Source organism: Tachyglossus aculeatus, chromosome 15, assembly GCF_015852505.1.
Source record: "Tachyglossus aculeatus isolate mTacAcu1 chromosome 15, mTacAcu1.pri, whole genome shotgun sequence".
NCBI lineage: Eukaryota > Metazoa > Chordata > Mammalia > Monotremata > Tachyglossidae > Tachyglossus > Tachyglossus aculeatus.
Window position 1 is genome coordinate 4,460,486 of NC_052080.1, and position 21,408 is coordinate 4,481,893.

The 21,408-nt window shown below is 45.7% G+C and overlaps 1 protein-coding gene across 6 annotated transcripts in view; it reads left to right on the forward strand.

Annotated features, from left to right (window-relative positions):
- Window positions 1-21,408, forward strand: part of BCLAF3 (BCLAF1 and THRAP3 family member 3) — a 51,348-nt gene that overhangs the window by 13,541 nt on the left and 16,399 nt on the right. For 3 of the 6 annotated variants that reach the window (XM_038757245.1, XM_038757247.1, XM_038757250.1), the window contains exons 5-11: window positions 82-762; window positions 6,446-6,564; window positions 8,106-8,220; window positions 9,543-9,606; window positions 11,457-11,575; window positions 15,134-15,224; window positions 17,569-17,664. In XM_038757245.1, the coding sequence (XP_038613173.1) occupies window positions 82-762; window positions 6,446-6,564; window positions 8,106-8,220; window positions 9,543-9,606; window positions 11,457-11,575; window positions 15,134-15,224; window positions 17,569-17,664 (1,285 nt within the window). Of the gene's footprint in view, window positions 1-81; window positions 763-6,445; window positions 6,565-8,105; window positions 8,221-9,542; window positions 9,607-11,456; window positions 11,576-15,133; window positions 15,225-17,568; window positions 17,665-17,964; window positions 18,021-21,408 lie in introns of all 6 variants that reach the window. The other 3 variants (XM_038757246.1, XM_038757249.1, XM_038757248.1) reach the window with 2 other exon arrangements.

A 21,408-nucleotide genomic window follows, 5' to 3' on the forward strand; every position in this document is an offset into this window, starting at 1 on the left:
GCATCCGTCTGCCCACAACCTGGAAATCCTCCTTGTCTTCCCCCCGCTCGGGCAGGCTTAAACCGTTTTGTGTCAATACAGGTATCCTAAGGAGGAGCGCGATGTCAGAGAGCTGGGGCCCACGTCCAAGAGAACAAAAGAAGGTCCGGAGAGGTACGAGACCCGGGGTCCGCCCAGGCCCGCCCCGTGGAGGGACGAGCACGCCCTCCCGCCCTACCCGGAGCCCGCGGGAGCGAGGAGCCACGGCCCCGCGGCCCGCCGCTCCGCCGAACAGGACCACGCCGCCGAAGGCCCCGGCCCCCCGGGCTCATACGATTACCGGCACCGGCACCCCAAGCCCTCGGCCGCGGAGCCGGCCTTTTCCGACGGGAGAGGGCCCAAGCCCGCCAAGCAGGAAGAGCGGAAATACAGTTCCCCGAAAGGGCCTCCGGCCGGCGGCGACCGGGAGACGGACGGTTTGAGTGGCGGAAGAGCCCGCCGGACCGAGGGAGGGCCGCCGGACGGATCGGCGAAATACGGCTCTCCGAAGGACTCGGGCGGGGGCCCGGGCCAGTACCGGAACGACGTCGGCCCGAGGCCCTTCCACGACCCGCCCAGGGACAGAGGCAGGAAAGGAGGCGAGTTCAGGAAGGAGCAAGGGTCTCCTGACGGCCAGCGGGACCCAGGCCACAGAGCTTTCTGCCCCAAGACGTCCACCGTCAGGCACGGACCGCAGTCACTCACCGTCAAAGTGGACCTAAAGCAGCCCGGAGCTCAGACCAGGTAGTCTTTTTTTCTGTCTCCTCTCAGGCGGTGTGCACGGATTTCGCGGACTCTGTTGTTATTATTACTATGGTAATAGTAGTAGAGGTCTCTGCTGAGTTCTTGCTATGTGCCAAGCGCTGCGCTACGCACCGCGGTCGATTCAAGACATCGTCCCTGTCCCAAATTGGGGTTCACAGTTGAAGGGGGAGGGAGAACAGTGCATTGAAACCCCATTTTGCTGATGAGAAAACTGAGGCACAGGGAAGCTGAGCAGGCGAGCGGCAGAGCCGCGTTGAGAACCTCCGGCCTTCTGACTCCCGGCCTTTGCTCACCACTTCTCACAGCGTTGGAGGATTCAGAAATCCGTGTTAAAAATTCCCCACAGCTTGCGCGGACGTTAATCCAAATTAAGAAGGGTTTTGAGTTTTGAATCAGTCGGATATTTTTGAGCACTTAGTCTGCCGAGCCCTGTACTGAGAGCCTGAGAGGCACAGTGAACCGAGTAGGCCTCATCCCTGCTCTCGAGGACTTGGGGAGACACACTTAAATTAATTCAGGTAGTGGAAGTAAACGAGTATAAATTTAGAGACATAAAGGCCGGGGGAGCGGGAATTGAGGTGAGGGCCATAGAGGGATTAGGGGGATTTTCATGCCTCTGCCTACCGAGGGTGTTGAGGCTAAAGCATGCCCACTGTACCCCCTCTTTGTGGTCCTTGGGGTTCCTGACACCTTGTCACCCTCCCAGGCAGACACCGAGGAACAGCAGAGTCCCTTCTTTGTCCCATCCTGTGTCCTCGAGAAGCTGAGGACGCTGCCGCCGGCTCTTCATCTAATCCTTTAGTAGAGCCTGAGCACCTACTCTGTGCCCAGCACTGTGCCGAACGTATGGGAGAGTACAGTAGCGATAGTAGACACGATCCCTGTCCTGAAGGATTGTGCAGTCTCACGAGGGAGACTGACACCCAAATAAAACACACCAAGGAAGGCAAGGAAAGGCGGGTCTGTAGATGGGTAAGTGTTCTAACAGTAGGGTATGTAATGTGCCCAAGTGCTGATGTATGAGGAGGTGATTTGTGGAGGGGAAAAATTCCTCAGAGGAAGGTCTGGAGGAGTGGAATTTCAGAAGGGCCTGGAAGACGGGAGGCACACTTGGTTCAGGAGCCGCTCGGCGATGTAGGCTATACCTCTGGCCTGGCTGCTGCTCGTGGCCAGGGAATGTGGCTACCAACTCTTTTGTACTTCCCCAGGCACTTAGGACAGCAGATAAGTGGTAAAGGCAGGATTCGAACCCAGGTCCTCCCGATTCCGAGGTCCCTGCCATAGCCGCTGGAACTGCTTCTCTGCTTGAGGCGCTTTCAGGGCCGCTCACTTCTGGCCCGGTACTAAATGTTCCAAGATTCCAGACTCCACAAGGGGGCATCATTATATTGGCCTTTTCCGAACTACTCGTTCCTTTCCTATAATGAAATCAATCAATCAATCAATCAATCATATTTATTGAGCGCTTACTATGTGCAGAGCACTGTACTAAGCGCTTGGGAAGTACAAGCTGGCAACTTATAGAGACAGTCCCTACCCAACAGCGGGCTCACAGTCTAGAAGGGGGAGACAGAGAACCAAACCAAACATACTAACAAAATAAAATAAATAGAATAGATATGCACAAGTAAAATAAATAAATAAATAGAGTAATAAATATGTACAAACATATATACATATATACAGGTGCTGTGGGGAAGGGAAGGAGGTAGGATGCGGGTGATGGAGAGGGGGATGGGGGGAGAGGAACGTCCAGACGTCCAGGTTTGTGAAATAGATGCCCAGTTGGCCATAATTTAGTTATTTACAGCCCCTTGGGGATTTTTTTTTTAATGGTATTTGTCAAATGCTCACCTTATGCCGGGCACTGTAATAAGCACTGGGGTAGATACAAGCTAGTCAGGTCGGATGCAGTCCCTGCTCCACATTCATTCATTCAGTTGTATTTATTGAGCACTTACTGTCTGCAAAGCACTGTACTAAGCGCTTGAGTGAGTGCAATATAACAATACGCAGACTCATTATTATTATTATGGTATTTGTTGAGTGGTTACTATGCGCCAGGCACTGCACTGAGCGCTCAGGTAGATACAAGCAAATTGAGTTGAACACAGTCCCTGTCCCACCAAGGGCTCACAGTCTTCATCCCCATTTCACAACCGAGGTACAGAGAAATTGAGTGGCATGCCCAAGGCCACACAGCAGACAAGTGGAGGAGCCGGGATTAGAACCCATGACATTCCTGCCCACAACGAGCTCACAGTCCTGGGACTCCCAGTCTTAATCCCCATTTTACCGATGAGGTAACTCAGGCCCAGAGAAGTGAAATGCCTTGCCCAAGGTCACACAGCAGACAAGGGGCGGAGCCAGGATTAGAACCCAGATCCTTCGGACTCCCAGGCCTGTGTTCTACCCACTAGGTCAAGGTCCTGTTTCCAGTTTCTTGCAGACAGTTATCTCTCCACTATTTTGTGTTTTGATGATTCTCGGTAGAGTTGTCTCCCCTTTTGTGCAGCTGCCCCATAACGATCGTCTTCCATTCATTTTTATTATGCATTTAATCTTGGTTATCTTCTAGCGAGTGCTTAGGTTTCCTCTCACTTAAATAAAATAGAGTGTAAAACAGAGTGCGACGCAGAGGATAATGGAGAAAAAAAAGTGCTCTCGTTGAGGCGGCAGTCCCAAACTACTTTCATTATATTCTTCCCTTGCCTTATTCGTGTATTTGCAATAAAAGAAGGAGCTGAGGTGAAGGATTAGTTGATAGTTCTAATGTGTAGCAGTCTTGGATAAACCATCCCCCCTCCCAGCCCGACAGCATTTATGTCCATATCTGTAATTTATTTGTATTAATGTCTGTCTCCTCCTCTAGACTGTAAGCTCACTGTGAGCTGGGAATGTGTCTGTCATATTCATTCAATCGTATTTATTGAGCACTTACTGTGTGCAGAGCACTGTACTAAGCACTTGGAAAATACAGTTCAGCAACAGAGACAGTCCCTGCCCACAACGGGTTCACAGTCTAGATGGGGGGAGACAGACATCACTGACTTATTAATAATAATAATAATAATAATAATAATGGTATTTGTTAAGCGCTTACTATGTGCAAAGCACTGTTCTAAGCGCTGGGGAAGATACAAGGTTATCAGGTTGTCCCACATGGGGCTCACGGTCTTAGTCCCCATTTTACAGATGAGGGAACTGAGGCCCAGAGAAGTTAAGTGACTTGCCCAAAGTCACACAGCTGACAAGTGGCAGAGCTGGGATTCGAACCCATGACCTCTTATTGTTATAGTCTACTCTCACAAGTGTGTAGTACAGTGTTCTGCACACAGTAAGTGCCTAATAAATGCAACTGACTAGAATTTTGTCATTGGCATTTAAAATCATTATTTCATATTTGTTTTCAGACAGCTACTTACAGATCAAAACGTTTTTTTGGTTCCTTAGACAAATAGACACTTATTTTTTTTCGGGTCGGATCACGCTAGAAAGGTCTGGTCCCCAAGATAAGCTTAAGTGGATTTCAAAAGTCAAAAGATCAATCGCTTTTCCACAGAAGCCTGAATTCTGCCTTGACTCATGAAAGGGCTTTGATCTCTCCCGAAGTGGTTTTTCTCCGTGCGTAGGTTCTAGCTTGATGGTTCAGGAGCGTTCACAGTACACTGGAAGCGAGAGGGATGAGGTGCCGGAAATAGCCAAGCCGGTTGCTGGCTCCCTCGTCCTGTTGCCAGGGAGAATTTGGGAATTGTCTGGAGGCGCTCAGAGCCCCTTAAAACGTGGGCCGCAGTTCCGGCAGCTAATATGTCATTGTAACTGTGGGAGGAAAAGGATCCCAGAATTTAAATTTGCTCCCCTTATTCACCCCTCCCTCAGCCCCACAGCACTTATGTCCATATCTGCAATTTATTTGCTTATATTAAGGTCTGCCTCCCCCTCAAGACTGTAAGCTAGGGCAGGGAACGTGTCTACCAACTCTTGTTATATTATATTCTCCTAAGAGCTTAGTACAGTGCTTTGCACATAGTAAGCACTTAATAAATGCCTTTATTATTATTATTATTATTATTACAGTGCTCTGCACACAGTAAGCACTCAATAAATGCAATTGATTGAATGATTGATCCTTGTGGATACCCGGACAACTTTCTCAACAAATGGGCCAGGGCTGTCACCCGTCCCAGTCAGCCCCGGCACCCGGCCTCATCAGGAGCTGTAGAGAATTAGAAGCACGCATCTCCTCTGGGTCCTGAATACCTTGTTTTATTTTATGTTTTCTTTCTTTGGGACCTGTTAAGCGCCTCCAGTGTGCCAGGCACTCTCGCTTGGGGTAGATACCAGATAATCAGGTTGGACACAATCTCTTTCCCACGTGGGGCTCAGGGTCTAAGTCGGAGGGAGGAGGATTTAATCCCCACTTTACAGGTGAGGAAACTGAGAGCCAGAGAAATAAATTGTGACTTCCGTGAGGAGTGCTTGTATTTTCTCTTGACTCACAAATCGAGGCAAGCGAATTTCGGCTTGGTGGACGTACAAATCTCACCTTTAAATGTACTGCCCTCCTAGGAGAATTGAGACCCTTTCAGGTCTTGACTTAAGCTCTTTGAGGGCAAAGGAATGTGTCTACCAACTATGTTATATTCTACTCTTACAAGTGTTTATTACTATGCTCTGCACACAGTAAGCACCCAATAAATGCAAAGCGCCCAATTAAATACAGGTGACGTTGTATTTTGGGAAAAGACCAGCATGGTCTAGTGTCTAGAGTCCGGACCTGAGAGTCAGAGCACCTGGGTTCTAATCCCACCTCCGCCACTTGTCTCTTGTGTGACCATGGGCAAGCCACCTAGCTTCTCTGGGCCTCAGTTACCTCATCTGTAAAATGGGGATTAAGACTGTGAGCCCAATGCAGGACATGGACTGTGTCCAAACCGATTAGCCTGTATCTACCCCAGCGCTTAGTGCCTGGCAAGTAGTAAGCACTTAAAGCACCATTAAAAAAATAAATAAATAAAAAGCCACCGTCAGCCAAAGTTTGGGTAGGAGAGTCTCAGCATCTCTCTGTGATCTTTCAGTATGAAGCAAAAGGGTTTGACCCAATAATAATAATTATTATTATTGTATTTGTTAAGCGCTTACTACATGCCAGGCACTGTGTTAAGCACTGGGGTGGATACAAGCTAATCAGATCGGACACAGTCCCTGTCCCGCACAAGGCTCAAAGTCTTATCCCCTACTTTATAGATGAGGTGACTGAGGCACAGAGAAGTGACTTGCCTGTGGTCATACAGCAGACGAGTGGCGGAGCTGGGTTTAGAACCCATGACCTTCTGACTCTCAGTCCCGGGCTCTATCCTCTACGCCCTACTGCTTCCCTGATGCAGATTTTAACTGTGAAACATCGGTGTTCCTTTCAGTAGAAGAAAACAGACTTGAGGAAAATCTCAAGATTTCCACAACTCACCCGTTTCCACCCCTTTCCTCTTGCTCTATTAGCAATACCTCCTGTTGACTTCTGGAATGTTTTGGCTTAGGTGTGAGCCAGTTGTTTTCTCAGCTAGCCTCCAACTTAGTTAAGGGTAGGTGTACGTTATTCTAGAGCAGCTTCTAGCGGGTCCACAGAGAGGCAGCTGTCAAACGATCTGGTTGCTTTTGGCAGGAGAACCAAAAACTTCCATACAGTGTTTGAGCATCTCGACTCTGCCCCGCTGAATGTTGAGAACATGCCGACAAGCGAATTTACTCAGGAAATCATCACAATCATCCATCAAATTAAAGGTGGGTGGATTTCTGCACACCCCTACAGTGGGGATGTCATTTGTTTTATGATGGATAAGTCATTTTTTGGCCCTATTTGTGTCCTTTAGGTTGATTAATCTACCAATGCATCCGCATTATTATTATCAGTCTGGATGAAATAATAATAATAGTAATAATTATGCCATTTGTTAAGTGCTCACTATGCGCCGAGCACTGTTCGAAGCGCTGGGGTAGATACAGAGTCATCAGGTTGTCCCACGTGGGGCTCACAGTCTTAATCCCCATTTTACAGATGAGGTAACTGAGAAGTGAAGTGACTTGCCCAAAGTCACACAGCTGATATGTGGTGGGGCCGGGATTAGAACCCACGTCCTTTGACTCCCAAGCCCGTGCTCTTTCCACTAAACCACGCTGCTTCTCTGATCTTTCCACTGAACCACGCTGCTTCTCTGAAATCAGAAATAAATGTAGCTACCGTGGGGAATTGGCCTATAACTCATATTACTCATGGTGATTTGTCCTATAGCAGTAACAGTTGCATGTATAAGATGCCTACTGACTGGAAAGCACTAAACTAAGTAAGCATTGGGAAAAAGAACGAGTGAGTCCCTAGTCCCTGAGGTTGCTCACGGTCTATGAGTAAGCCCCCAATAAATACAATTGAATGAGTGAGTGAATAAGGGTGGTGGGGCTCGGAGCAGACATCTGAGAAAAAAATAAATCAGTAATCCCGATCGAAAGACGGAAACAACGTGAGAGACGGAGATTAAAAGTGGCCGGCGCTCGGTACAGTGCCTGGCTCAGAGGAAGTGCTTAGCAAATACCATAAAAAACAAAAATAAAAAAGCACCAAGAGCAGTAGGGCATTTGCCAGCTGCAGCTCTAACCGTGTCCTTCCCAGGGCTTTAACCGTAAGGAATTTCTCACCCTGCCGGGGTTCTTCCTTGGATGGAGCTCTGGGGCGCGGGGATAGGAGAGGACCACCACCACGTGCAGCTGTCGGCCCAGGATTTTTCTTATATCAGAGCCAAGCTCTAGCCATTCCCAACTTATTCCTGGCCCTGGTTCAGTTGTGCGAATCTTTGGTCCCCTCACGGGGAGGACACGGGAGGCGGAAGTCGTGGCGGCCGAGTCCCTCCTTCACCGGCCTGAAGCGGGTGGCCGGGAAGGATCGGCCAGCTGAATTCCCTTGGCCCCACTGGTCCTGGGCCTGGGAATTCACCTGTGACGTAAATTGAGTCGTGTGACGCCAAGACCTCCCGATACCTCCCGATACTGTCAGGAAAATTCATCTGTTTTGGGGGCAGACAGAAGCTTGCAGTTCAACCCAAAGTCGAAACTTTAATCTAGTCAAGAAAACACAACATCTAATTATATAAAGTGGAAGAAACGAGCAGTTGTTTTCTTTGTTGTGCCCAGTTTTCAGGGAGAGACTAAAATGGTTTTAGGAGTGAAGGAAGAAAATCAAAATGAGACTGCCGTTTTGTTGTGTCGTCTTGTGTTTAATAGCTGAGTTTAGTCAGTCAAAATTTATATATATATATTCTTTTCCCCCCCAGCAAATTATTTTCCACCTTCTGACCTTACTTTACATGAGCGCTTCTCAAAAATGCAGGATACCCAAGCTCTGAATAGAAACGCGTTGAAAATGAATCCAGACCCCGAAATCCACAGGTAAATTGCGATTCCATTTTCCGAGGCGTCGGCGAGCCGGAGCCCCGCTCCCAACGGAAGAGCTCAGAGTGTCTTCCCAGCCGGAGCGGGTCTGGAGTAGTTGGGGACGGGGTCGGGGGCGCTGGCTTGGTGCTGCAGCCCGAGGGGGGAATTCAGGAATTGGAAGCCCATGGAGCCACCCTAAAGAAGGGTGTCCCCACTAGCAGATCTGCTGGGGGCTCCTGTCTACCGAGAGCCCTCACCCTGAGCTCGCTCTGAAACCCTGTAGCATTTGGGCCAAGTTGGGCGTGTCCAGCTCTCTCGCCAAGGCCAGGCAAGGGGGGGGCCCCAGGGAAAAGATGCCCGTCAGTTTTGACAGGCTGCTGCTGCCTTGTGAGAGCGAGCCGTCACCTCTTCTGACTGGTTGACTTGAATTAATCTTCTAATGCTGCCTGTTTCCAGCTGGCCTCCTCTCCCTGCACTTCTGACTGGCCGATTTGACAGGGTTTTAAGGACCTCCAAGCTGTTGCCCATCCACCTCCGCCTCAAACACAAAGTCCTTACCCTCGGCTTTAAAGCACTCAATCACCGTGCCCCCTCCTAGCTGACGTCCCTGGTTTTCTTCAACAGCAGCCCAACCCACACAGTTTGCTCTTCTAATGCCAACCTACTCATTGTACCTCAGTTTCATCCGTCTCGCTGCTAACCCGTTCACCTTTATCCTGCCTCTGGCCCAGAACCTCCCTCCTCTTCCTTATCCAACAGACCACCACTCTCCCCACCTTCAAAGCCGTATCCTCCAAGAAGCTTTCACCACCTAAGCTCTCATTTCCTCTTCTCCCACTCCCTTATTCGTCATCCTTGCACTTGGATTTACACCCTTTATTCACGCCACCCTCGGCTCCACGGCACTTACATACGTATCTGTCATTTATTTTAATATCTGTAATTTATTTTAATACGGTTTGTAAGCTCACTGGGGGCAGGGAACATGCCTACCAACTCAGTTAATATTGTACTCTCCCAAATGCTTTGTACAGTGCTCTGCATATTGAAGGCACCAAGTAAATACGTTTGATGGATCGATCGATTAAAACACATTGCTTTGACTGTGACCTCAGCATCTAACAGTAAAAGTCAGCAATCAATTAGTAATATTTATTAAGGCCTGTTGGGCGCAGAACACTGCTGAGCGCTTGGGAGAGTAAAGTAGGTTTAGTGGACACAATCCCTGCCCTTGAGGAGTATAAAATATTTTGATAAAATTTTGGGCACCAGTGAGTGATTAATGATTATGTACTCTTTATTGTTATTCCTTATATTCTTTGTTTTTCGTACTTCAGGAGAATCGATATGTCTCTGGCTGAGCTTCAGAATAAACGAACTACAATATGTGAACTTGTACAGGTAAATGATTGCTTCCTTAATTGGAAAAAACTAAGCAGCCTGACTCCTTTGGCCTAGGCTTTAGGATTTTCAGAAAAAAAAAATCCATAGTTTTTGACCCAAATAGCCATAAATGTTATCTTGCTGTTTGGCCTCTGAGCACCTCCAAACTGCTGTGGTTTGGGGGATTGCTTCCATTATGAAATCGTCATGTGCTTTGGGAAAGTTGTGGGGAATGGGTAGGTATTATTCTCTGAACATCCTCTCGGAATGGCCATTTTAAAGTAAGGTTGCATTTGGGGGAGAGAGGAGGAGGTACATGAAGAAAAGATAATAAATCTTATTCTCTCTGAGGGAGCTTGGGGATCTAATAATAACTGTGGTATTTGTTAAGCACTTAAATTATGCCTTGCGCATCTCCCTGGGGGAGATATGGAATCACTATCTCACATGCTGCTCAAGGTCCAATAGGAGGGATAACAGATATTGAACCCCCATTTTACAGATGAAAATATCGATAGTGGTATTTGGAAAGTACTTACTATGTCCCAAACACCATACTAAGCCCTGGGGAAGATAAAATGATAATAATGATAATAATTGTGGTATTTGTTAAGCACTGGCCTTGTACTAAGCATTGGGTTAAATACAAAATAATAGGGTTGGACACAGTCCCTAGGCCCACATGGGGCTCACAGTCCTAATCCCTATTTAATCGATGAGGTAACTGAGGCACAAGGGAGTGAAGTGATTTAATAATAATGATGGTTAAGCGCTTACTCTGTGCCAGGCACTGTACCAAGTCAGCTGTACTTGCCCAAGGTCACACAGAAGGCAAGTGGTGGAGGCGGGATTAGAACCTAGGTCCTTCTGACTCTTCGGCCCGTGCCCTAGCCTCTAAACCACGTTCCTTCCCATAAAAGAAAAGTAAAAGCAATGTACGTCAGCGAGCTGGCACCAGGGCAGACTGTAAGATCCTCTGCTGTCTGCGTGGGAGGAGATGTTTGCTCTCTCCCTTCCCCTTTAGAGACCCACCTGAGGTAGGGGAGGGACGTTGGGTTCAGAATGGGGCTTGGGGAGAACCCTCTGAAGGCAGACTGATATCAGCTAGCTAATATTCCAGGTAGCTTCTGCCTGAATTATTTATATTACTGTCCGTCTCCTTCCCTAGACTGTAAGCTTGTCGTGAGCAGGGTATTTGTCTACTAACTCTGTCATATATTCTCCCAATCCCCTAGTTACAGTGCTTTGCACGCCATGTGCCTGCCGTGTTATGTTGGGCAAGTCACTTTGCCTCTTTGGGCCTCGGTTACCTCATCTGTAAAATGGGGATTGGGACTGTGAGCCCCATGTGCGACAGGGACTGTGTCCAACCCGATAGGCTTATATCCCCCCCAGCACTTGAAACAGTGCTGGGCACATAGTAAGCGCTTAACAAGTGCTGTCATTATGAGAAGCAGCGTGGCTTAGTGGAAAGAGCACGGGCTTGAGAGGCCTAAGTCGTGGGTTCTAATGCTGATTCCACCACTTATCAGCTGTGTGACTTTGGGTAAGTCCCTTAACTTCTCCGTGCCTCGGTTACCTCATCTGTAAAATGGGGATTAAGACTGTGAGCCCCAGGTGGGACAACCTGATCGCCTTGTCTCTACCCTAGGGCTTCGAACAGTGCTTGGCACATAGTAAGCACTTAACAAATACCATTATTATTATTAAGCACTCAATAAATACCGATGATGAAGATGAAATAATATAAGTGCTTAACAAATACCATTATTATTCTTATTAAGCAGTCAATAAATACCGATGATGAAGATGAAATAATAGAAGTAATAATTTGACCACCGGTTGGTTTTCCTTTCAAACTCTATCAGCCTGCCGTCCGTATACTAGAGGATCCAAACGATCTTCGACATGACATCGAGAGGAGGAGGATGGAGAGGTTGCAGAATGAAGATGAGCGATTGTTTTACCTGGGTGATACCATGGAGAGGTGAATTCTTCAGATGAAACCTGTAGAGTTCTTTCTTTGATTCCTCTTAGCTTCAGTGTAGTCCAGTCGCCCTGTTGATCAGTCTGTCGTATTTCTCAAGTGTTTAGTATGTGCAGAGCACTGTACAAAGCGCTTGGGAGAGTACGGCGTGAAGAAGGGGAAGCAGAGTGGCTCAGTGGAAAGAGCACAGGCTTTGGAGTCAGGGGTCATGGGTTCGAACCCTGGCTCCACCACAAGTCTGCTGTGTGACCTTGGGCAAGTCACTTAACTTCTCTGAGCCTCAGTTACCTCATCTGTAAAAATGGGGATTAAGACTGTGAGCCCCACGTGGGATAACTTGATCACATTGTATACCCCCCAGTGCTTAGAACAGTGCTTTGCACGTAGTAAGTGCTTAACAAATGGCGTCATTATTATTCAAGCGCTTAGTACAGTGCTCTGCACATAGTAAGCGCTCAATAAATACGATTGATTGATTGGAGACGGGGGTCAGGGGTTCAAATCCCAGCTCCGCCAGTTGTCAACTGTGTGACTTTGGGCAAGTCACTTCACTTCTCTGGGCCTCAGTTCCCTCATCTGTAAAATGGGGATGAAGACTGTGAGCCCCCCGTGGGACAACCTGATCACCTTGTATCCCCTCCGGCGCTTAGAAGAGTGCTTTGCACATAGTAAGCGCTTAAATGCCATTATTATTATTATTATTATTATTATTATTATTATTATTATTATTACAGTACAACAGAATCGGTAGACGCATTCCCTGCTCCCAACGAAATTACAGTCTAGAGATGTTTTCAGCCTACAGTCCAGCTTACAATATTGAGAGTTATGTACAGCTGCTATTCACAGTTTAATTTAGGAATTGTGACTCTTGACGCTCGGATATGGCATTTCTATAATGTAAAGGGCAAATATGTTTATTAGAGTAGTGGGGCTAAATAGTGCAAATGTTAGCTTTAGAGGTATGCTAAAATCTGAATCGATTGTCCCTAGGAGTAATTTAATTAGTAAGCCAGGGCTTTAATAAGTCTAGGTTTTTGTTTTTTCCGTATTTCAGCTAGAGGTTGATTTCGGGCTTATTTTGAAACCTTTCACTTGTACAATCAATATTCAGTTGTTTTTCCTAAACAAAGAGTTTTAATTAGTTTAAAGAAGCAGAAGTGCTCTTCTTTTTAACCCGTTTCTAATTCATCTGAAATTAAAACATCGTAACTGTTGGAAAAATTTTAAGATTGTTCTCCACCAATTTAATGTAGTAGAAAAGTAAATTACTGAATAACACGGCGATTTTAGATAAAACAGTATGGTGGTGAGATATTACGTGCTTATGGTGTGCTAAACCCCGGGCTTACCAGAGAAGCAGCATGGTGTAGTGGATAGAGCATGGGAATCAGAAGGTCATGGGTTCTAATCCTAGCTCTGCCAGTTGGCTGTTGTGACCTTGGGCAAGTCACTTCACTTCTCTGGGTCTCAGTTACCTCATCTGTAAAAAGGGTATTGAGACTGTGAGCCCCATGTTGCTTGTATCCACCCCACCACTTAGTACAGTGCCTGGTTTAACACATTCTGTGATTATTATCATCATGATGAGGCTGAACACAGTTGGTGTTTCTGCACAAGCCAAGAAGTAGGGAGAGCAGAAATCTTGTGCCCACTCTACAGATGAAGATACTGTGGTCCAGACAAGCTAAGAAGGCATTTGTGGCTTCCTGGAACGGGTCGTGATCATTATGCTATTGATGCCTGTCTACTTGTTTTGTTTTGTTGTCTGTATCAAGACAGACAACACTGTCACACTTTTAGACTGTGAGCCCATTGTTGCTCACACTTCTAGACTGTGAGCCCATTGTTGGGTAGGGTTTGTCTCCATCTGTTGCCTAATTATCCTTTCCAAGCGCTTAGTACAGTGCTCTGCACACAGTAAGCGCTCAATAAGTACGAGTGAATGAATGGGACTAGGATTCCAGAGATGTGCGTTCTAATGCCACCTCTGCCACTTAGGTCAGGCAAGTTACTTCATTTCTCTGCACCTCAGTCTCCTCATCTGTTAAATGGGGCTAAGATCCCTGCACTTCCTCCTGGGGCGTAAACTCCATATAGAACAGGAACTGGGGATTCTTTTGTGTCTACTCCAGTCTGAAGCACAATACCTGACACTTTTAAACCAATAGTAGGAGTAATTATTGTTGTTGTTATAATGTCGTTTGCCCAAGGTTATTCACCAGGTCCAGTGGTAGAGCATTTTTTTTTTTAAATGGTATTTGTTAAGTACTTACTGTGTGTCAAGTTACTTCATTTCTCTGCACCTCAGTCTCCTCATCTGTTAAATGGGGCTAAGATCCCTGCACTTCCTCTTGGGGTGTAAACTCCATATAGAACAGGAACTGGGGATTCTTTTGTGTCTACTCCAGTCTGAAGCACAATACCTGACACTTTTAAACCAATAGTAATAGTAATTATTATTGTTGTTGTTATAATGTCATTTGCCCAAGGTTACTCACCAGGACCAGTGGTAGAGCCTTTTTTTTTTAAAATGGTATTTGTTAAGCACTTACTGTGTGTCAAGTTACTTCATTTCTCTGCACCTCAGTCTCCTCATCTGTTAAATGGGGCTAAGATCCCTGCACTTCCTCTTGAGGTGTAAACTCCAGGTAGAACAGGAACTGGGGATTCTTTTGTGTCTACTCCAGTCTGAAGCACAATACCTGACACTTTTAAACCAATAGTAGTAGTAATTATTGTTGTTGTTATAATGTCGTTTGCCCAAGGTTACTCACCAGGACCAGTGGTAGAGCCTTTTTTTTTTTAAATGGTATTTGTTAAGCATTTACCGTGTGTCAAACACTGTTCTAGGCACTGGAGTAGGTAAAAGTTAATTAGGTTAACTGATTTGCATGGGGCTCGCAGTTGAAGTAGGAGGGCAAACAGGTTTTTAATCCCCATTTTACAGCTGAGGGAACTGAGGCACAGAGAAGTTAGGTGACTTGCCAGAGGTCACCCAGAAAGCAAGTGGCAGAGCCGGATTAGAACTGCACCCAAACCCAGATCTCCTGAATCACAATTCTGTGCTCTTTCCACCTGGCCTCGCTGCCTCAGAATGCCTCAGAAGACCCTCTCGTTTTTAGCTTCTGAAATCTTAGCTACCTCTGAACTTAAAAACAAACTTCATTTCAGTGTCCAAATGAGAGCACTGATTCTCTTTCCCATGCATTTGGGTTGAAAACTAAAGAAATGATGAAGCGTAATTCAGGAGGAAGCCAGCCCCACTAATAGGTGCAGGGATAAAGCATTTAGAATAACCTCTAAGGTTTGGTTTTGTAGTGTAAATCATTATTTAGAGTGGGCTTGACCTACTTAAATGCAAGAATGTGAGCCATTTGCCAGATGATGAGGTGAGTCATCCGATAGGAATTTTATGTTTAACTTTGAATAGATGTCCCACAAACAATCTGTCTTTCTGTTTCTGTTTTTGAAATTAAGATTGAAATTGGAAAATGTTGAACTGTAGAGTTGAAATAAAGTAATATGATTTTCCTCACTTTTGTCCATTTAAATCAGGAATGGCCAGAACACTCACACTGATGGATTTAAAAAGCCTATAAGGTTTATGAAACGTCCTTTCAGGAAATTTATTCGGAAACCTTATATGGTAAGCCCTAACAAGACCTACCTTTTATCATTCTTTCCCTTTCTCCTTGTAATAAAATTTGGTTGGTAGGGCAGTGATAGTATTAATATCTTGAGTTTTTTTATCCTCTCTGCAGTATTTAGGTGCCTTGAGAGCATATTTATTATACGGTTCATTCATTCAGTCGTATTTATTGAGCGCTTACTGTGTGCAGAACACTGTACTAAGCGCTAAATGGTTACTTGGTATCAAAAGTTTATTTGATGGCTGTGGAAGAAAGGAAAATATTGCTTCTACTAAGGATCTGAGCATTGACTAATTTAGATAGGATGATATTACTTTTATTCGTTGGGAAAATAGCATTGTGTTTCACAGAGAGAACTGAGATCAAATTCTAATGAGTTGAGGATTTTGCATTTTGCTAATTTTTTGGTACACGTTTTCTTTCTAAGTATGTTAAGGGTGTGTAAGGTAAGCTGTAGCAACTATTCACTGGAAGGACGTTTATCAGAATTTAAATAGATTGTGGGGATCATATCTAATTCTCGTCTGTATATTTTTTTCCCAGTGCTTAATACGGTATTCTGCACGCAGATGGTGCTCAGTAAATATCATTGCTAGTACTAAATAGTTGGATTGCCAAATTTCAAAACATTTAGAATCATAGCTAGTGTAGTCAACCTCAGATTTTTATTTTTATTTGCTTTTGCATGACAAGCACAGAGTCCTTTGCACAGTCTCCTAATCTGCCTGCTAACCATATGATTGTTGGAATGATTGAAGAGGGTTTACTTGTGGGGAATTTCAAGCCAACACATCTATTTGCAATTCATCACCATCATCAATTGTATTTACCGAGCGCTTACTGTGTGCAGAGCACTGTACTAAGCGCTTGGTAAGTACAAGTTGGCAACATATAGAGACAGTCCCTACCCAACAGTGGGCTCACAGTCTAAAAGTGCAATTGTAATAATGCTAATGATGCAAAGGTGTAGGTCACTGTCAGCCGGCTAAAATTTAAAACAACGTTTTAACTGAACATCCAAAGGAAGGTGTCGTAGTTAGTGATAACATTAATCTTAAATAGATATTATATGTTGCATGCAGACATTACAGAGGTAATCTTTGAAGAGTGCAGATCCGCGTGTACAGTAAAAGCATAGGTCATCATCATCAGTGGTATTTGTTAAGCGCTTACTATGTACAGAGCACTGTATTGAGGGCTTGGGAAAGTGCAGTACAGCAGAGCTGGTAGATGTAAACTCGGCCTGTAAGGAGGATTTTTCTCACCATCCTTCTGAGCTGTGCATGTTTGGGCCCCATGGCCAAAGATTCTGGGATGTGGTTTCGTCCTGACTGACCAGGGTCGCTTTGTGACTTTCTGATATCTGGTGCCGTATTCTGGTGGCTTTTTCAGAGGGCTTTCAGCTTCCTGGCTTCTGTTTTTTAAAGTAACGATAGTGGGCATATTTGGAACAAGATTTTTTTTTTTTCCCCATCTGTCTTGAGATTGAACTAGCGAGGTCCCATTCACGTAACACACCCGCCGGAAGGCGTGCATGGTACTTGTGCTCTGTGGTGTAGGGAACTCACCCAAGTACCATAATGGCAAACAGTGTGTGGCCTCGTGGATAAAGCTTGGGCTTGAGAGCCAGAGGACCTGGATTCTAATTCTGGCTGCACCGCTCCCCTAATGAGTGACCTTGGGCAAGTCATTTCACTTCTGTGCCTCAGTTTCCTCAGCCGCAAAATGGGGATTCAGTGCTTGGTCTTCCTTCTAATTGACCCTGAGCCCCGTGCGGGGCAGGGACTGTATTCGCCCCATTAACTTGTGTGTATCTCAGTGCTTAGAACAGTACTTGACACATATCGCTGAACAAATACTGTAAATAAATAAAACATAATAATAATAATGGTACTTGTTAAGTGCTTATTATGGGCCAAGCATTGTTCCAAGCACTGGAGTAGATGCAAAGTAATCAGGTTCAGTCCCTGTCCCACATAATAATAATAATTATGATGATGGCATTTGTTAAGCACTTCCTATGTGCCAAGCAGTGTTCTAAACGCTGTGGGGATACAAGGTAATCATGTTGCCCCACACGGGGCTCACAGTCTTAATCCCCATTTTCCAGATGAGAGAACTGAGGCACAGAGAAATGAAGTGACGTGCCCGGGGTCACACGGCAGACACGTGGTGGAGCCGGGATTAGAACCCGTGACCTCTGACTCCTGAGCCCGTGCATACATGCAGTCTTTATGTCTCCTAGGGAAACAGCATGAGTTGCTTAGCATCACTATTGAAACTAATGCTTTTTCTTGTAGTGCCACTCATTTAACACATACTAATATGTTTCCCACTTAGAATACTTATTTTGGCATGAAAGCAAATGACATCTTTGCTCCTAAATCATTTGGAGAAGATTGGGAAAACCCAGGAGCCATTAGAAGACCTTTTAAGGTACAGTTTGTATATTCTATTTGAGTTCACTGTGGGCTGGAAAAAGGCCGCGATCAATCAGTTGAATTCACTGAGCACTTACCGTGTGCAGAGCACTGTACTAAGCACTCAGGAGAGTACAACATAACAGACACATTCCCTGTCCACAACGAGGTAAGGAATAAATGCCCCAACCAGCTGTTAGCCAAGAATACAGTGTCCGATCATATATCTCTCCCCACTCTCCACTGGTTCCATGTTCAGGTTTTTTTTTTTGTTTGTTTGTTTCTTTGTTTTTGCTGTCCTTTAATTTGGTGTCAGGGTCCTGCTGAATGAGGAGGTGGAGTTGGCCCTAGGAGGCTGAAAATCAGTGAAAGGTGAGCTGATGGCAGAATGACTTAGCCTCGTAGCAGAGAATTGAGCACCAGATCTTGAAGCTCACATTAGTCTGTGGTTTCCTACTTGAATAATAATAACAATAATAATAATCGTGGTTTTTGTTAAGCGCTTACTATTGCATGAAGCACTTACCGTACTAAGCACCGATGCAAGCAAATCTGGTTGGAGACAGTCCCCTGTTCCACGTGGAGCTCACAGTCTTAATCCCTGTTTTACAGATGAGGTAACCGCGGCCCAGAGAAGTGAAGTGACTTGCCCAGGGTCACACAGCAGACAAGTGGTGAAGCCCGGACTAGAACCCAGGTCCTTCTGGTGCCCGGCCTCTACCCACTAGCTGCTTCTGTAGTGTGTCCGGGCGTCTGTTGAGTGTTGGAAAATGAGTTAATCAGTCAATCCACCAGTCATATTTATTGAGCACTTACTGTGTGCAGAGAACTGTACTAAGCGCGTGGGAGAGTACAAAAGAACAGAGTCTGTAGACAAGTCCCCTGTCCACTGGGAGCTTATGGCTTAAAGGAGGAGCTTACGTTAGGAGAGGCATGGTGTACTGAATTTAAATAGGTTCCAGCGGAACTTGTGATGACATCCCATAAAATAGTGCTCTGCACACAGTAAGCGCTCAGTAAATACGATTGATTGATAAAATAGTTCTGGGGAGGTCCTAGTGACTTTCCTCCAGAGCGTATGCTATCGAATTTCTGATAATTGTATCACACTGTCTTGTGCACTGAAGACAACCTTGGATATTTTGTCAGCACTTGGATCTGTACCCTTCATTCACCCCTTTCTCAGCCCCACTGCCACATATGTACATAGCCGTAATTTATTTATTCCTATTAATGTCTATCTCCCCCTCTAGACTGTAAACATGTTGTGTGCGGGAAATGCTAATACTGTTATACTGTGTGTTAAGCACTCAGTAAATTCGTCTGATTGATTGGAGGAGAGATGTCAGTTCCCGTTGGCTTGACTGGGTTGAGGCAGGTGATGGAAGGGAAGAAGCAGGTTGGTTTCTGCGTATTTCTTGAGTTCAGCCCAGCTTGCCTTCCCATTGGGAGTTGCTCTAGCTTGGTGTCGTACTAACTTACTAAATGGTACGTAGTTTCTTGGTCGGCCATTTGCTTTGAGTATCATTTTGTCTTGTTTCGCTTTCACTCGTGCTCACATTAATAATAATAAGACGAAGAAGGAGAAAAATGGTATTTGCTTACTATGTGACAAGCACTGTACTAGCCCTGGGGTAGATACGAGATACCCAGGTCTGACGTGGAGCCCACAGTCTAAGTAGGAAGGAGAACAGGTACTGCGTCCCCATTTTGCAGACGAAGGAATGGAGGCACAGGTAATTTCAGTGACTTCCCAAGGTCACGCAGCGGTAAGTGGCGGAGCTGGGATTAGACCCAGGTCCTCTGACTCCCAGCCCTGGGCGCTTTCCACAAGGCCATGCTGCTGTAATGCATTCTCCCAAGCGCTTAGTACAGTGCTCTGTACACAGTAAGTTCTCAATAAATACGCCCAATGGGAGAGTACATTGAAACAGAGCTGGTAGACATGTTGCCTGCCCACAACAAGCTTAAAAGTCTAGATTTATCAGTCATTTCTTTAGTAAATGGAAGCCACTGGCATTCACCCCTCTGCTTGTCCCCTCTGGACCCTAAGCTTACTCTGGGCAGGGAATGTGTCCACCAACTCTGTTGAATTGTCTTCTCCCAAGCGCTTAATATAGTGCTCTGCCCACAGTGAATGCTCAGTAAATACCATTGATGATGACAAGAAATCAAGTCAGTGTGTCCCAAATGTCCTTAAAAAGGGGGCACCTGTAACTCATCATGGTCCAGATGGGCTTTGCTCCCGTAGGAAATTGTAATAATTTATTGGCCCATCTGGGTACTGTATAGTCTATAGTTGCCTATAGCAGATGGCTGACAATAGGTTATCTAAGAGACCAATCTAAAATAAGAAATCTGCCTGGAAAGCCCTGTCACAGAAATGAAAGAGCAGACGAGTTTCTAGGGCATGAAAATTATGGGAGAGGGGAGAAAGAAATATCCAGAGAACTCAAAGATGCAGTCCTTGCCCTTGAAGACCTTCCAGTCACTGCCTTAAAAAGTACTAGGTTGCATGTAGCTGGAGGAGAATAAAGCAGCAGGATCCGACTTGGGCGCTTCTCGAAGAACAGAACAGTACAGAGCTCAAAAGTCTTCTCCGTATGAAAGTAGCCCATCTGATTTAAGTATTTATCAGACTCCAGCAATTTTCACCAACTCTTCTCACACTTGAGTGCTGCAGTTGCCATATTTAATGCCAAGAGCACCCAATAGCTGAAGGACCACAGTGCGATTTATGGTGTCCAAAGTCTTCCTTCCCCACAGCTTGAATTTTTCCAAATTCCCCAGTCTACTTTCATCGACCTGGCTAAATCTCACTGCTTTAAGAACAAACATCGCTGATTAAGTCCTTATTTTTAGTGGGGTGGTTTCATTTTTCTTATTATGCCAGTGTAAACCAGATTCCCCTGGAGACCCATGTTGTTTTTAATCTTAGAACAGAGAGTGTCGATGTGGGGGCGAACACATTTCCCCACTTTGCATCTCAGTGAACCTCAACTCCTGTGAGCACCTGGGCCTCTGACAGCGTAGCCAGGCTTGCCGCTCGGCTTGCCTTGGTGGCTCTGGAAGCTAATGAATATTTCTTTTCGGCCAGCGAGGTGAGGCACGCTGATTTACTTCAGAACAAGACACAAGATTTAGGTTGTCTGTACGAGATGTTAACACGGTGCTCTGGCCAACTGATTTATCAGTGTGTAGCTCACAAACACGCACATAGATGCATGCACGCTCCCTTCAAACATCGCCGCTATCGGCTTTTTGCCGGACTTGTGTAAAGGGCAGGAAGCTCTGCAAATTCGATTCTTTTCTGTACCCAGAGTGAGTTTCTCTGACACTCTTAAGTACTCCCTAGGAGGATAGAACTGTCTTCCCATTAGCCGTAGTTACCTCTCCACTCCCTGTAAGCACCCCTTCCTATTTCCCGTGACTGTCCTCTTATTCCTTCTCTCTGTCTCAGTTTCCCTGGAGAGCCCAAAACATTAGAGGACTTTGATTACCGCAGGCAGTCAAGTGGAAGTAGTGTGGCCTAGTGGATAGAGCATGGGCCTGGGAATCAGAAGGACCTGGATTCTAATCATCATCATCATCATCATCAATCGTATTTATTGAGCGCTTACTATGTGCAGAGCACTGTACTAAGCGCTTGGGAAATACAAATTGGCAACATATAGAGACAGTCCCTACCCCACAGTGGGCTCACAGTCTAAAAGGGGGAGACAGAGAACAAAACCAAACATACTAACAAAATAAAATAAAT